The sequence below is a fragment of the Xiphophorus hellerii genome, chromosome 23 (assembly GCF_003331165.1).
Source record: "Xiphophorus hellerii strain 12219 chromosome 23, Xiphophorus_hellerii-4.1, whole genome shotgun sequence".
NCBI classification, from domain to species: domain Eukaryota; kingdom Metazoa; phylum Chordata; class Actinopteri; order Cyprinodontiformes; family Poeciliidae; genus Xiphophorus; species Xiphophorus hellerii.
Genome location: NC_045694.1, coordinates 26,079,895 through 26,095,605, shown reverse-complemented (window position 1 = coordinate 26,095,605; position 15,711 = coordinate 26,079,895). Strand labels below are relative to the sequence as shown.

The following is a 15,711-nucleotide window of genomic DNA, read 5'->3' as shown; positions in this document are numbered from 1 at the left end:
TTTATTGAATGTGTTTGTACAATAAATACTGGAAGGTGGTCAGTGATATTAACTAATAATCCACATGTCATCTAGACAAGTACAAGTAGTTTTTAATTTCAATTACATTAGTTAATACCTATTAAAGCAGCACTATGAGATGTCATTTTACTGGGCACGGTGATTGCAGGAAAGACTGCAGACTGCTCATTAAATTTAAGAAATCTATATTTTTCTATGTTTCGGTTGAACATATCAATATTATAAATATCCACACATATAAAAATATTTTTATTATCCATTTATCTCTAAGCTTTCTATCCAATATCTGAATATTTCAATACTTGAACCTGGAGATGTGTACATAAGTGATATCTTTCTTCTTTTTCTATCTAAATCTGTAAGACATCCCAGAAGGCTATCAAAAGCCCGCGTCATAGCCTCTACCACCTTAAAATTAAAATTCTGATAAACATTTTTGACATCACCTCCATTTTTGTTCTGTCTGTTGTATATGAATTCATAGCATTCCATCTCAAAGTTGACTTCTCTTTCAACAATTGCTGTTATGTTTAATGAATGTTGAAATGTCTGCAGATAACCCCTGCTGCTATTAAAGTTTTTATTTAAACTTCAGCTACTGCAGTGAATTCTAGAATAATTTAGCTACAAATTTAGTATTATGCTGATCATTGCTGTAGTAGTGACGTGCATTATTTATACTATTTATAATGGAAACCCTGTAAATTCTAGACACTAACGGATACCATAGAATTGCACAAAAATCCGTGAGGGACGACGGAGTCCCTGCTCGAAATTCTGTGAAAGAGGTGTACGGAGCCTCGTGCCAGAAGCTCATTAAAATGCTGTTTACATCGTTTTAAACTGCGTGATTGTGAGCGTGAGTGGGAATAAAAATAGCAACAGGTATTTTGTTCCATATAACACAGTAGGAGTGTAACAGGTAAACCTTTATGGATGCAAACTCGACTAAAACCCACCTGTTTAGGATTGTATTTGAAACATAATCAATTACAAATTTATTGATGGAACCTGTTTTGATTGTTGATTCTATGTTGCATTGTGTTTCTGTGTTTGATATGATATGTAAAGCACTTTGAAATGCCTTGCTGCTGAAATGTGCTATACAAATAACATTTGATTGATTGATTGATATTATTAAAAAACCTTTTGGTTCTGGTGTTTTTAGCCCGTGGAGACCCAGCACAATTATTTATACGATATGCGAAGGCGCCCGACATACCAGAGGATCTCGTCGTGTTGCATTTCTTGGAAAACAAGAAAATCCAGTACTTTGACTTGCTGTTTTTTTTTTTTTGTTTGTTTTGTTTTTTACACAACCAAATCCAGTATTTGCAAGAAACACTCTGACTGGATAAAGTGCAGCATTTCCCCCCACTTTCACTTCTAGATTGGACTTGTGACACTGTGGCCATTTCTCCCAAGATGCCTCCGTACATGTGTCGCGTGCTCTACTCCTTGCGCCACCAGTGTGCCGCCATTTTTTTTTTTTTAACCATTACTCCGGTACGGTATGACTACTCTCTTCCTTGTAGGCTGTTGCGTTTTATTTTTTTTTTTAAATTTTTAACAAACACGTACTCGTATATCCCTAGCGTTTTCCTGTACCTTCGCATATCGTATAAATAATCATGGCCGCCAGTCCAGCCCTGCCACAGTAAACACGTAATGTGATTCAGAGCAGCAGAGGAAACTCAAAAAGAAAAAAAAAAGACAATTCACACTCATTTAAATATTGGAAGTCTTTATTTCCACAAGACTAAGAAATGTTTAATATACATTTTCTCTTACAATTTAACATCTATCTCATCTCGTTTTCTTCCATAACATTTTTTTTTACTCTGACAAGTAAAAATCTGGTGTACTGTTAAGGCCTCTTTTAGAGACATCTAGAAACGGCTGCTCTCTATTTACACATCATTCATACTTTTTCAGTCAGTCAGTCAGTCAGTCACCCTCTCATCAGAGAGCGAGTCCATTCTCTTCTTGTGGGCCAGAGGCAGGCGGAAGGATTTCTAACACCTGTCCAAGTTCGACTTTTCTTTTCCTTTTCTAATTATTTCAGTCATGGGACTGACATTTCTCTGTGGATTGAACATCCAGCAGCCGGACCGTTTCCTGCCAGCTGAAAAACAAAAAACAAACAAACAAACAAAAAAAAAAGAAGAAAAGAAAAAAACGCCACTGCTGCCCTGGCCTGCAAACAAAAGACATTCACCACTGTCACCTGAAACATTTCCTCCGAATGCTTCTTTGACAACTTTGCTCTTCCGGCGCGTGCACAAAACCCTCGCAGAAATGTTTGCGGAACATGAAAACATGGGAAACGTAATGGCAAATGAAGCTGAAGCGCAGCCTTGCTGTTCTTCCTTATAAAGGCTGCGGTACTTTACAATACGTTGCATAGAGATTTCATCAAATCCTTCAAAAACAAGATTGTTAAATTGGAAAATGGTCTAATGTTTACGTTTTTCCTAAGTAGCTTTTTCAGAGCAGAAAAAAAAAACAATTTTTGCTAAATTGTTATTCAAACCCATTTAGTCCATGTAGTAACTTGATTTAAAAATTATTTTTCAACCTATGTTTTTGCTCATCTGGTTTTGATTAATTGAATACTACATCATTCTTTTCCAATCCCGTTAAAATACAGACATAAGTTACTGTACAAAACGCTGGATTTTACGGTTGAAATGTCGAGGATAGGCCGCAAATTACAAAACATCTACATTCTTTGCTTTAACAAATAAAAAAAAAAACAATTAAAAAAAACAAAACAAGAAATGACAAAAAAAAAAAGTACCAAAAAAGTATGAAGACATTAACATTTTGTATGCGCTAATGATTTTTAAAGTAGGTAGATTAAACGGGTGAGTGAATGACGCGGGAAGAATTTCGTAAAATCTACCGTAGTACCAAATGTATTCTTTCATACCAAATAATAAAAAAAAAACGCCAACAACCCTGTAATAAACTTTGCAGATTTTTTTTTTTTTTTTTTTTTTTTTTAAATCAAAACACTCTCCGGTTGATCCTCCAAAATGCTCCGACTTCGCCCGACTCGGACCGTTGCAGAGCCGGACCGCCTTGTGATGAACTGAGCTAACTCGACTCGTGACTCGCCACCTTCTTCTGGGCTGTCGCCGGGGGAAACGGGGGACCGGCTCTTCCGGACCGACTCCGTGTCGCCGGCTTGCATTGAGAGTATTCATGAGGTATGAGATGAGCTGTGCAAGGTGTGGAACTAAAAAAATATATGAAAAAAAAAACCAAACAAAAAAAGAGGGAAGGTTTAGGGTGTTACGATACGCTGACATACAATAACCGGGAGGAAGTTGAACACCTGTTTTGCAACATCTTCCTGTCATTCTGAGTGATGAGTGCTTGAGTGAAAAAAACAAATAAAAAAAATCATGATTTGATAGGCTGATTATCCAGAGTAATTCACAGTTTGCATGTTGTATGAATGATCCATGAGTGATGGACAGCAAGAACATCATCAGAAATATGAAGATGCCTCAATACAGGCACTTCCTGTTCAACCAATCATTGATATCGCTGGGGAGAAAAAAAAAAAAAAAGGCACAATTTGCTATATGTTTGTAACGCTGCAAGCAGAACCTAAAGGAAGTTTATGAAACTGCGAGGTGGGGGGGTAAAACAGGTGGATTTTTCAGACGAAAAATCCCCCTGCCATACACTGATGTCCTTACAAACATACAAATAGTTAATAGTGAAGTTATTGTAATATCAAGAAGATTCTCTCCCCCCCTCCCTCATCCGCCCCAGTCTGAGGTCCTGAAGGCAAGTCTTTTTAAAGTCTCTCTGACAGGGCTCCCCTTCATTCTTGTAATCCTGGTTGATCTTCTCTTCCTCTCCCGTCCTGATGGTCTTTATCTCCAGTGGGGGGCGAGCAGGGCCAGGGCCGGCCCGCAGAGCGCCAGCGCCGGCGCCAGGCTTCCCCGCGAGGACGGCGATGACGAGCCTTTTTGCACCGGTTTGACCCTGGGATTCTCCGGGTTCTGCGAGGTGGAGATGTAGATGTCGTTATCGCCGCACGACGGGGAGTCGCAGCCACTGCCGCTCTCGCCGTCTCCGCTAGCGTCATCATCTGTTGAAGAAAAAACAAAAACCAAAAACAAAATGGTCGGGTCAAAGAGGGTTCCTGTTGGTCAAAATGTTCTGGAGTTTTCAGCTCAGCTTTAAAGTGGACATATGAGTTTAAGGTTTAAATATGGAAGCAAACAAAAACAGAAAACAGACTGACAAGAAAAGGGAGGATGGATGAATCTGAGCCTTCAGAGCCACATAAAGATGATTACAAAACCAGCCTTCTATCCTGAAGAACATTTCCCGGATTAAAGGACTAATATCTCAATCTGACTATATAGCTTGTGAACAAACAGGAATGGAAAAATACATCTGAAAATAAGAAAAGTTTCTCATTCACATACTTTTTCCTCCTTTGAACATAATTAGACTCCCCACCCTCCCAGACTGCGCAGGAAGAATAGATAAAGCTCCAGAGGAGATGATCGGTTATGGCACAGATAGTGAAGGTGGCTTGGCGCCCTCACCCGTTTCAAAAGTCATGTCGTTTCCACTGTGCGCCGCTTTCAACCGGTTCGTCATGTCCTTTAAAACCGCAATCTGGGTGCGGATCACGACATCTGGTTTGGTAATGTCCACCTCAACGTCAGGGTTTGAAACCTGATTGGCCAGCCCGTTGCCAATCACATCCGATTGGTATCTAAGGAGGACAGAGGTGTGATTGTCAGACATACTCAGCAGTTTTCTATTTAACGTAAATAAGAACAGGGCTTGTACACTTTTCTCATAATAGAAGTCAAGCACTTTTCAAGGTAAGTTTTCAAACTTTTCTTGCACCACACTTTGGAGATAAAAACAATAGAAAATTAAGTTTCAATTCACATAGATATATAATTTATTACTGTTATTAATAATGTCTTGAGATCATTTTCTACATTCTACAGCAGGAACAATGCAAACCAACATATAACAACATCTTATGTCTTGAAATGTCTCTCTTACACACATACCCTATACACCCGATTGGTTTGAGAAAGTTACAAAAATCATAATAAAAAATGTTCTATGTTAATAAATAAAAATAATTTTGGCAATTCTAACAAACCTAAAACAAGAAAGGTTTGGTCTGATTTAACTTCCGAAGGTGAGAGAACAAATGTCGATATCTTTAAATATCTGACTTCAACAATAAAAAACGTTTTCCAAATTTAGGCTTTTAGTCGAAATTCTCTTCATTCCCAAACTGCATAGTTTGAGTACCAAGCACTTTTAATGAATTTATTCAGAAATTAAACACTTCCCAAACCTTGAAAACTCCCTCAGTGAAATTCAAGGAGTTCCAGCACCGTACAAACCCAGTAAAAGTAATTCTGTTTTTTCTCTGACCTGCTTTTGGCTGTACCGTTCCAGCACTCGTCGCCAGGTGCGGTCCTTTCCGCTGCGCACACCGTCTCCGGCAACGTCGACCAGAACTTCTTTGCGTGTTTCAGCTTCTTCTTCACCTCCGTCGTCTGTGCGGCGCAAACGAAGCACATTTTAGGCAACAGGACAAACACAGAGCTGCGGCTCATTGTCCGGTTCCTCACCAGCCGATCTAAACTGGTCCCAGCGGCGGTCGTCGGTCTCGCTTCTGGACTGAAGGGCCGGAAGCGGCCGGTGAAGCCCGTTTCCTTCCCTGACCGCTTGGAGCGGAAGGCCTTGTTGGGTTTGGGCGTCCCGCATCCCTGGAAGACCTGTTCAGGGAGGAGAGAGGCTCGGTAAAATGGAATCTGCCGAGTTGGAGGTTCTGGACAAAACGGTGGCGCGGAGGCGGACCCTCTGCGAGACTTGCACGCTGTTCTCCTGCATGTTCATGATGGCCTCGGAGATCTTGACATCGAGGGGGTCCATGACGGACTCGAAGTTGAAGGGCCCTTCGAGCCTGTCGGCCAGGCCCACCATGGCATCTGGAAAGCACAACGCAAGGACTCTCAATCCAGAGCTCATTTTTCACTAGAAATCCACAAATTCCACAACATATTCTGCTCTTTCATGAAAAATACATCAACGTGAAAGGAAAATGGCTGACAGAGTTTCTATATATTTAAAATATGTAACATTATATATCAATTAGCAGCTAATTAGAAAAACGTGGGGTGTATTTGTACAGAGAATGAACGCTCTGCCAATTTTCCCCCTTCAAAACAGCCTCAGATCGGATGAGAGTCAGAACATCTGATTTCAAATCAAGCCAAGGATTTTCAATTAGATTAAGTGTAGACTTTGACTATACCATTCTAAAGAGAAATATGATTTGATCAATCAACCTCTACATTAATTACTTTGGCAAAAAAAACATGGTAAACGAATTAATCAGGGTTTCACCAACTCAAATTTAAAACTTTTTAGACCGATAGGAATGAAATGTAAGACTTTTAATCAACAGAAATGTACAAAACAGTTTTTTTAAAAAAGAAGGTGTATTTCATATATACTGCCAAAGCTTTTTTTGACCAAAAACAAACATGTTACTTTGTAACATTGTAACAACAGAAGTGAACCGGTGACAAAAACAAACCTGGCAACTGGCCTTACCAATGATGGATGCAAAAGCGCTTGCTAGCTAGCACGTGTACATTAGCAGCTAATTAGCAGTAGCCTCAAGTCACAGAACTAAATGAAGAGGTCTGTGTGTGACTCAAATGTTTGCCTAACAAAAAAGTCCCACGAGAAATATAAACTTCATAAAGTATCAGATTAAACGGTCTTCTCAAGACAAAATTTAAAACATATTTAAATTTATATATTTTTTAATGAATTTCAGACATTTTAATGCCTTATTTTTTGATTCATAAATTTAAGATTTAAGGATGCGCCTGTTCATGCTTAGACATAACAACAAATGCAGATCTAAGTAGTTTGTCATTATTTTCTCAAGGAATGGTTACTATCTGCCACGACTGAATGACACTAAAACAGCAGAATTCCTTTAGAACTGCTTTTCTTGTCATTAGGTTGTAAATGATGTGCTTTTTCTTTTTACATCATTCAAATATCAAAATCCTGAAGAAGAAAATGCATTCATCCTCTTCCTGTGAGAATTTTATGTTTTACTTTATTTAAAAATGTAAAATCTAATCAATCTTAGCTAAAATCAAAATTAAATGGTGGTTCTTGACATGACAAATTTCTGAAGGAAGATATTTATCAAAAACGTTGTTTATTTAAAATTGGTCATGGTTATTTGTACTGTTAGTTTTCTTTTACGCAGTCTTGTTAGACGGTAAAAACTATGCCACAGCCTTTTGTTTCACACGTTTGTTATGCAACAATTCAAATTAAACGTTTACTCATCCTTCTTCCTGATCTTCCTGCCGTTTCTTTGGTCTACATGATGCCGTTTGTTCTCTAATATTATTCACTACATTCTATTTAGTTGAATATTAAATGTGCACCACACTCCAGATTTATTCTTTACATAATTTCCTTGAGCATTTTAGTCATGCCCTACTTTGTGTTGGTCTACAACATAAAATCCATTTAATTTTTTCAGTTGCAATAGGCCAAAAATGTGGAAAACGAATTATGTTCACCCGTATACTCTGTATGCTCTTGCATGCCGTTACTAAAATCTACCACTAGGTGGCAGCAGTTCATAAGTGAAATTAGAGCACAGACGCTGCAGCAGAAGAGGAGCAAACAGAAAGCGGAGCATAATAAACAGAGTGGAGAATAGAGGAGATGTGCACCACCCTGAATGTAATGGACCAGATCTGAGTGTGTTTACACTAAACAATAACAGCTTTCATCCTGCAGCCAGTCACATGTACACCCCTCCCTCTCCCTTTACATTACAGTAAATAAGCCACATGTTTGTACAAGATGTCTAACAAAGAGGACCTTCAAACAAAACATTCCTGTTTAGGTTAAAGTCTGAACTGGATTGTGACAGAAGATTCAATTTCTATCAATCTCTGGTGGAAAATGGGAATAAAAACAGAAACTATTACGATCACAAGAATTGGTATTATGGTCGCGTTAGAAGTCTTCTTACCGAGGAAGTTGTTCCACTCCGTGTCCAGGTCAGCCTGGTTAGCCAAACACCCCCGCATCACGTTCAGACAGTAATTCTGGCAGGGCTTCAGGGCCACTTGGCCGGAGCAGTAGGGACAGTACAACATCTTCATGGCTGCTCGAACACAGCTGGGAGATGCGCTGACCTGGAGGAGGTGGGAGGCTGTTAGGAAGGCGGTTTTCCACCAAACCTCAGCGAGACAAACTCATCCAAGATGCATACTTGGACTAGGAAACGGCTTAAACATTTCATTTTATAGGGCTAGGTCCACCAAGCAGAATAATCTAATCATCAATGAATCACATGGAAAAACATGTCAAACCAGTACAGTCAAAGAGGTTTGTGTTGAGACTGGCTGTCTATTGCAACCGCAGCTGGCGCAAACACAAAAGATATGAAGTCAGAGGCTCTGAAGGGAGGGGTCGGCCGACTTCTACTGCCTTTTTTAGTGAAGACAAAAAAAGCTGCGTTCGCTTACCGTGGACACCTTATTCACCACGTCTGGCATGAGGGCGAGGCCTCTCACGAAGGTGCGCGCGGCCACGAAGGCTCGCGTCATCTGGATCCGCATCTTGCGCGGAACATCGCCGAAGGGCTGCAGCTGCTCCGTGTGCTGGCTCACGCACTCCATGTAGGCGTCGCTGAACTCGTACTGGACGTTGACCAGCCGGAACATCCTCTCCAGGAGGTCGGCCCAGAAGTCCGACAGCATGGATTCCAGGTTGACGGCGGAGCTGCCGGAGACGTAGTAGCGGGTCAGCGAGGCGAAGAACTCCGTGAACAGCTGGGAGTTCTCTATGTACATCTTGCCGTAGGTCCGCACGAACATGTTGTGCAGTGACGTCTGGGAGTTTTTCAGGAGCTCCTTGAAGAACTCTGTGGAGAGAAGAAGAATGCGCCTTAGAGGACATGACGGAAACAATCTGAGCATTGTTTCAACTTGACAACTTGTTTTCACACACGACAGTCCAGAAAAATGGTAAATGGCCGGTGCTTGTATAGTGCTATTTAAGTCCAGAGGCAGGTTTAGTGTTTTGCCCAAAGACGAATCAAACCAGCAACCCATCGATTGCGGGACAAACTTCTACCACCGTTGCCACCATCGCTCTGGTAAGCTCAGTTCGATTGGGGACCAAAACTGCAACATCTGTTACATTTTCAGCTGCTGGGATTCACTCTCACACTGCACTGTAAACAAAATTGGAGTAGCGTTGGATTTTTAGCGGCTGTTTTGTCTTTGGCGAAAGACCACAAGATATTTCTCCCACTAGAGCTGAACTCTCAGAATGTCTGGATTGTATTTACCCAGAATGCCCTGCACTTTAGTTTGTTTCCTGCTTTTGGAGCGGTCTTCGGACTGCTCGGCGTTCGGTTAAACCGAAACAAGACCTAGATTTGTCGGCGGACCAGAGTTCACGTTTTTGGCGTGCATCAGAGTTCACACTTCTTCAAACCAACCAGACTTTCTAGGCAAATGAGATTAGGCTTAGATTAAAGCGGACTAAAAAGAGCAGGTGTGAATGCACCCTTATGATCCCAATGAGGAAATCAATGGTTTACAATTACAGATTCCTTTTTGAACATTGTCTATAGAAAGCATTCTTTACAACACTCTTCAAAGATGTTGAAAAAGATACCCATACCTTTCAAATGTCTCTCACTACAAACTTCAAAGGATTTTATAGGGGTTTTATATGACAAATCAACAAAAAGAACGGCATCATTGTGAAGTAAACAGAACTCCGTCACCGAATCCGTTACAACCTGGCTGGAGTTCATACCGTTTGAAGCCTGACTGACGTTTTATGCACTTCACCATTGCTGACTATGCCCGACAGCGAAACGGCAACAAAATCTGATAGTTAAAAGGCCTCTGGGCCGAAGGAGGGGGACGGGACGGTAAATGGTGGAGCTGCATCATGTTGGCCGCTGCGCCGCCTCTCCATTCAGCAGAGTTATCTCTCCGCATCAACGTGAGTTAAACTGACCACCATCAATGGCATTTCTCTGTTGTCACATTCCATTCGCTTTCCCTTTCTGCCAACCTCTCTTGGACTGTCCTTCAGAAGCCTTTTCAATAGGATTACTGAATAATGCGACCCCCTCCTCCCGGTTCGCCTTTGCATAGATGGACCTGTAGCCTCCACACCCCGTCCACCTCCATCCAGTCCTGCATCTCCCTCCCTCCCTTTGCTGCTTTCACTTCATCAGTTCCTTCAGAGAGCTCTCTTCACTAGAGACAGCGAACAATGACCTACTTCATCTTGAGGAATGTCCATCACCCCCCACACCACCGCCACCCATAATCCAAGCCTCTTCTCCCATGGTCACCCCTCCTCCTCACCCCTTAACTTTCTTAATCTGAACAAAATGAGAATTCCTCAGAGTCCCTGAAAATGTTTCGCCTTATGTTTCACACGCATGCAACCAAACACTGACCCCTCACACACATACACTTTGACAGTTTTTTTTTTTCTAAAATCCACTCTCCTCCCCCTCCCACCCACTTGCTGACCCTTGTGGATAAAACTCGTGTCCCGTTGCAGTATCTCTGGGTGCCCACAGCGTGGCTTTGAAATGTAAAGTTCCCATGCTCTCACAGGGGGAGACACAAAACACACACACACACACACACTCCAAGTAGTGCTGTCACTTCCACTTCAGACTGACACATTAAGAAGAAAAAAATTAGATAGACGAGGGGGTGAGGGCATCTTGGGGCGGGTTAAGTTGAGGGCTTTTTTTAACTCCAAATCCCCACTGTGTCGCCAAGGTTACCGGAAACACTGCAGCCCCTCCATTTACCTCCACACCACCACCGCCTCCCCTCCCTTCCTTCAACACCCCCCCCCCACACACACGGAGAGCCAGGGGAGAGGGCACCAAGTTCCACGCTCCACTGACAAAGATTAAAAGTAAACGGTCCACCCCCATCACTGGAATGTCACAGTAGGCACAAGTTGAATGTCAGTGGAAAACACTGAGCTGGAAGATGATGCAGTGCGGTTTATGTCCAGGGTCCCAGGCATTTCCACAAAGCTCATTTCATCCATTTCGAAATGCATAAACACTAAAACTCTCCAATAAGTTTATTGGGGAGTTTACTCATTTGCACGAGTCAGAACTCGTTTGAGAATGCAAGAAGCCCACAAAAAGGTCTGAAGGAAGGAAGTGAAAGAAGGAAGGAAGGGAGAGAGGGACAATGAGGAAGGAAGGAAGGAAGAAAGGAAAAGTGACCAAGGAAGAAAGAAATAGCAAGGAAAGAATGAATGAAAGAATGAACTGGAATTACCAAGAAGGAACAAGTAGGAAGAAAAGAATGGTAGTAAAGTGAAAGAGGAAAGATATTGGAAAAGATGAAAGAACAGAAGACAAACGAAGAAATGACAAAAAACACTGGAAATGAGGTGAAAAACTACAGAGCGACAGAAGCTTGGAAAGAAAGATGGACAGCTGAAGATGGACATGGAAAAATGCAACAAACGACAAGAAAAAAAAGGAAAGATTTCAGGACACAAGAAATGGCATTGAATGAAAAAAAGACTAGAAAAAAAACAGCATTTCACCCCCCAAGGACCAAAACATCTAATCCCATTTACTGCCTTCATCGAGCAGGAAATGGGATTAGATCATCTCAATTTATACATCACAGCAACTGATAGTCACTAAACCCAGAAAGACTGATCAGTTTTAAAGCATTTAATAAACACACGAGGAAGCAAATTTAGTGTTTGAGTTGTTGGTCACTGACCGATCAAGAGGAAACTGATATTTGAGTCTCTGACTGCATTACTGGTGAATCTCTGTGTGTGAGTGTATACTTGTTTAGTTATTCTTCTTAGGACCATTTCGGTCAAATTAACCGACCTTATTAACCAACCAATGGGCCTTATGGGGACCAAAATTCACTTTTTCCACTTGTGATACAGATATCTGAGGTTTCGCATTGGCTGAAAAACTGTGCTGGATTGACTACAAGCCTTTGACTTTTTTAATACAGACAAATGTACTGAATTTCAAATGTACTTGATAACTCTGCACCAGGACAGCATACTTAAATACACCGTTGGCTTCACAAGCTTGGTCAGCTATGTAAACACAACTTTCATGTGTTCACTGTATAATGAATAATAAAGAAACTGAAACTGACGAACACAATAGACTGACTGACGTAGCCAAACATGTAAAAATAAACTGAAAAACGTTCTTTCAAATGGCCCAGGAAGTGAAATTAGTAATTAAACATAAAAAAATAAAGCCCGACGTCGCTCAGAGTACAAAACATAGAATTAGACTTAGTAGATCTGGGCTCTGCTTTTAGGGTTAGGTATTTGTTAGTAATGGTTGGGGAAAATGTCTGGGTTAGGCTTTACTGAAATGAATGAAAGTCGATGCAAAGTCCTAATGGGGTAGAAATACAAACTAGTGTGTGAGTTGTTGTAGAGTCTATCTTTTCCTCTATCTCTTTTAGCCTCTTAACTGCTTACACGCACATGCTGCAACTTACATAACCATGTCTATGTGTGACTGCCGGCAGTCATGCATAAACAGACTGAAACTGATTAGACTACCGTTTAGGGAGGGTACAGATTGCAGAGAAGAATAAAAGCTAAACTCAAGCTACAATCTTTGCCTCACTTGGTTCCATCCATAAGGTTTGCAAAGCGTGGCCCAGCGCTGGACGGTGAATGTATCTGTTCTATTTTTATGACATGTATGGCTTGTAACATTTGATAATTTTTCAGGATTAAAGCCTGTTTTCATATAATCAAATCGCATTATTTCTCAAGGTAATTTACACTCAGGGGTTCTGGTCGGGTCCTGAAACTGGTACACGGACCTGGTGGAGCACAAAGACAAAAATGAATGAACTCCAGCAGAGTGCACCATGTTTCTATATCCTTGTGGGGACCTTTTCCCATCTACCTTGTAAGGTTGTGGGGACCAATCTGGGTCCCCATGAGGGGAAACACTGTTTTTGGGTTAGGTTTAGGAGTAAGGTGTGAATTGAGTTTTGGTTAGGTGTTGGGCTGTAGAAATGAATGGAAGTCAATGGAAAGTCCCTACAAAGATAGAGGCACATGACTGTGTGTGTGTGTGGGTGTGTGTGTGTGGGTGTGTCAGCTCTAAGGTCTTCTAGTCAGAGCTATGAGCAGCACTAACCAGGTTTCTTGCGCTGCCATTAAAACTCAGTTTACGACAAGGAGCCGTCTGCCAACAGGCCGTGGCGCTCAGGAGCTTTTCCATTAAAACACCGCTTGTGGTTCAGCCAGCAGTGTGAGAGAATATGGGTGAAGGGTCAAACAGCAGAGAGGGAGAGGGGACATGGTGGGGGGGAGAGATGGCGTCTGAGTATCAACCCCCTTCACTTCCCCCCTCTTTCATATAACCTCGACCGTCAGCGTTTCAGCATGTAGCGGAGATGAGCAACGATCCATCACAGGAATAGAGAAGCTGACCCATCTCCTCCCACTTCCTCCGGCGTGGAGATTCCCACTTCCCCCCCGTCTGCCTGGCCCCCACCACCACACCACCCACTGGTGGCCTTATAAACCCTGCTCCTCCCAGTCCCAGTCCAGGCAGTAATTGCATCCTATTTGTGCCAATTAGTCGTTGAGCTCCTTCCCCCCATCTTTTTCGGACGGTATGGGATTCCGTCCCTCCTGCTGTTGGATCACCCCGCTCTGTGTGTGTGTGTGTCTTAATCCAAGTGTTTAATTCCCAGACATGGACTCGCTCTGCCGGACGGGGGTCAATGCAGCAGGGACAGAGGGTCCAAGGCCAGGACAAACACCGTGGAGCGGGGCAGAACTATTTCTGGCTTCGGGTCGTAATTGGCTGTGACTCTTCGCTCCGGGGCGCACGACGAGAGCCGACCTAATCACCGTTTCCTGAGTTTGTCCGCCTTCACGTAGCCATGTTCATGTGAACACGCTTCCCCTTCCTGCTCTGGCCGGCATCGTCGCCACCGGGGTTACTCTGGAGGTGAAGACTTTCCCCGTCCCGACGGGAGACGTTAGGAGTCAAGTCCAATGGATCGGGTAGAAGAGACGGCAGCCGAAGGAGTGAAACGATCCGCAGGGACTCAACGAAACTATTTAGCTTCAGTGTTTTGGCCCTTGTACACCAAAAGCTGACATTTGTCTGGGTGAAACATCTGGAAGGCACGAACCCTCCGGCTTATTTAGCGCCTAATCCAGCGCTGTCAAACTCTGAGGTTTTATTTAGTTAGACTTGTCCATCAGTGAAGGGTCACTGTGGAATATCAGGCCTCACATGTATTTGCTATCAACTGTCAGATCCTTGGCTACAACACACTATCAGGCGTTCCAGCTCGTCCGAGGTCAGATGTTTTACTGAAGGAGTGAAACAGAAAAAGGAGGGGAAAAAATCCTGTTGTTTCGCCTGTCACGATAAATTTTGCTGGACGACAAACGCTTCCAAAGTTATTGCGATAAATGACGATGTTGTTGTTTTGAGACCATTTTGGAGTTGTATAACAATAAAGGCATAATAATGTAAGGACACCCTCTGAAAGAGCAATAGATTTTAATTTCTAGCAAATTTAACACTAGAATATGTCAAATGTAAATAAACAAAAACTATTTACTTGAAACAACAAATAAAATGGATACTGAAGTCTCTGTAAATGAAATTGCCCTTCAAAAAAGGGGCTAGTTCAGACCAGATTGAAGACTTTAGTCATCCAGTCTAGAGACGAGAAAAATAAACAATCAGGCAAACGGAAATTATTGAGCTTGTTTTATTTTATCATGCGATTAATTGATTTATTGTGGCAGACTAAGCTGTAGGTTCTCTGGTACTCAAATTATGTCTCAAACCTTCCTCAATTTTTTCTAAAACTTATTTAAAGTGCTTAAAAAACATACTGTGTTTACAGCACTATAATTCTGTTGGTTTTTGGTTTTGAGCCATTATATTGATCAATTTCCAGTATTTGAATTTCCAGTCTTTATCCTATGGATTGGTGCATTTTATCATCGACTCTGCAAAAGGTGACACGATTGTAATTTTCTGTCCGATCACAGATGTTTAAAAAGCCCGACCCGCCAGTTCCAATTTTGTCCAAAACATATTTTTCTGTCAGAAAAGTCACTAAATTTGATAAGTTGCTAAGTTGTAGCTTCCTCAAAAGTATCAATAAATATCAGTGAATTAAAAAATAGGATCCAGGGTGTGCCGTGGTGGTGTAGCGGTTAGCGCGACCCGTATCTGGAGGCCTTGAGTCCTCGACGAGGCCGTCGCGGGTTCGACTCCCGGACCCGACGACATTTGCCACATGTCTTCCCCCCTCTCCTTCCCTGTTTCCTGTCAGTCTACTGTCATATAAAGGACACTAGAGCCCACAAAAGACCCCCTGGAGGGGTAAGAAAAAAAAATGATCCAAAGGAGTTACTGTGTGCAGTTTAGTGGTATAAATCACACTCTTTTAAGTAAGTGGCGTCCTGGAGAAGAGTCCATATGAGAATTTCTTTTAAGGACGTTTGTATGTGTGGCGTTATGAATGAAGTGCCATGCAGCGAAACTATAATATAATAACTACCAAATAATTTCTTTTCCCTCATAAT

At 42.0% G+C, this 15,711-nt stretch overlaps 1 protein-coding gene across 1 annotated transcript in view; it reads right to left on the bottom strand.

Moving 5' to 3' along the window:
* Positions 1–1,748: 1,748 nt before the first annotated feature.
* gpc4 (glypican 4) overlaps positions 1,749–15,711 on the bottom strand; it is a 50,500-nt gene continuing 36,537 nt past the window's right edge. Inside the window, exons 3-9 of the mRNA XM_032554965.1 lie at positions 8,601–8,998; positions 8,102–8,267; positions 5,884–6,014; positions 5,655–5,801; positions 5,455–5,579; positions 4,596–4,768; positions 1,749–4,129 (exon numbers count right to left, since the gene is read on the bottom strand). Of these exons, the coding sequence (XP_032410856.1) occupies positions 3,912–4,129; positions 4,596–4,768; positions 5,455–5,579; positions 5,655–5,801; positions 5,884–6,014; positions 8,102–8,267; positions 8,601–8,998 (1,358 nt within the window). The 3' untranslated portion in view covers positions 1,749–3,911. The remainder of the gene's footprint in view (positions 4,130–4,595; positions 4,769–5,454; positions 5,580–5,654; positions 5,802–5,883; positions 6,015–8,101; positions 8,268–8,600; positions 8,999–15,711) is intronic.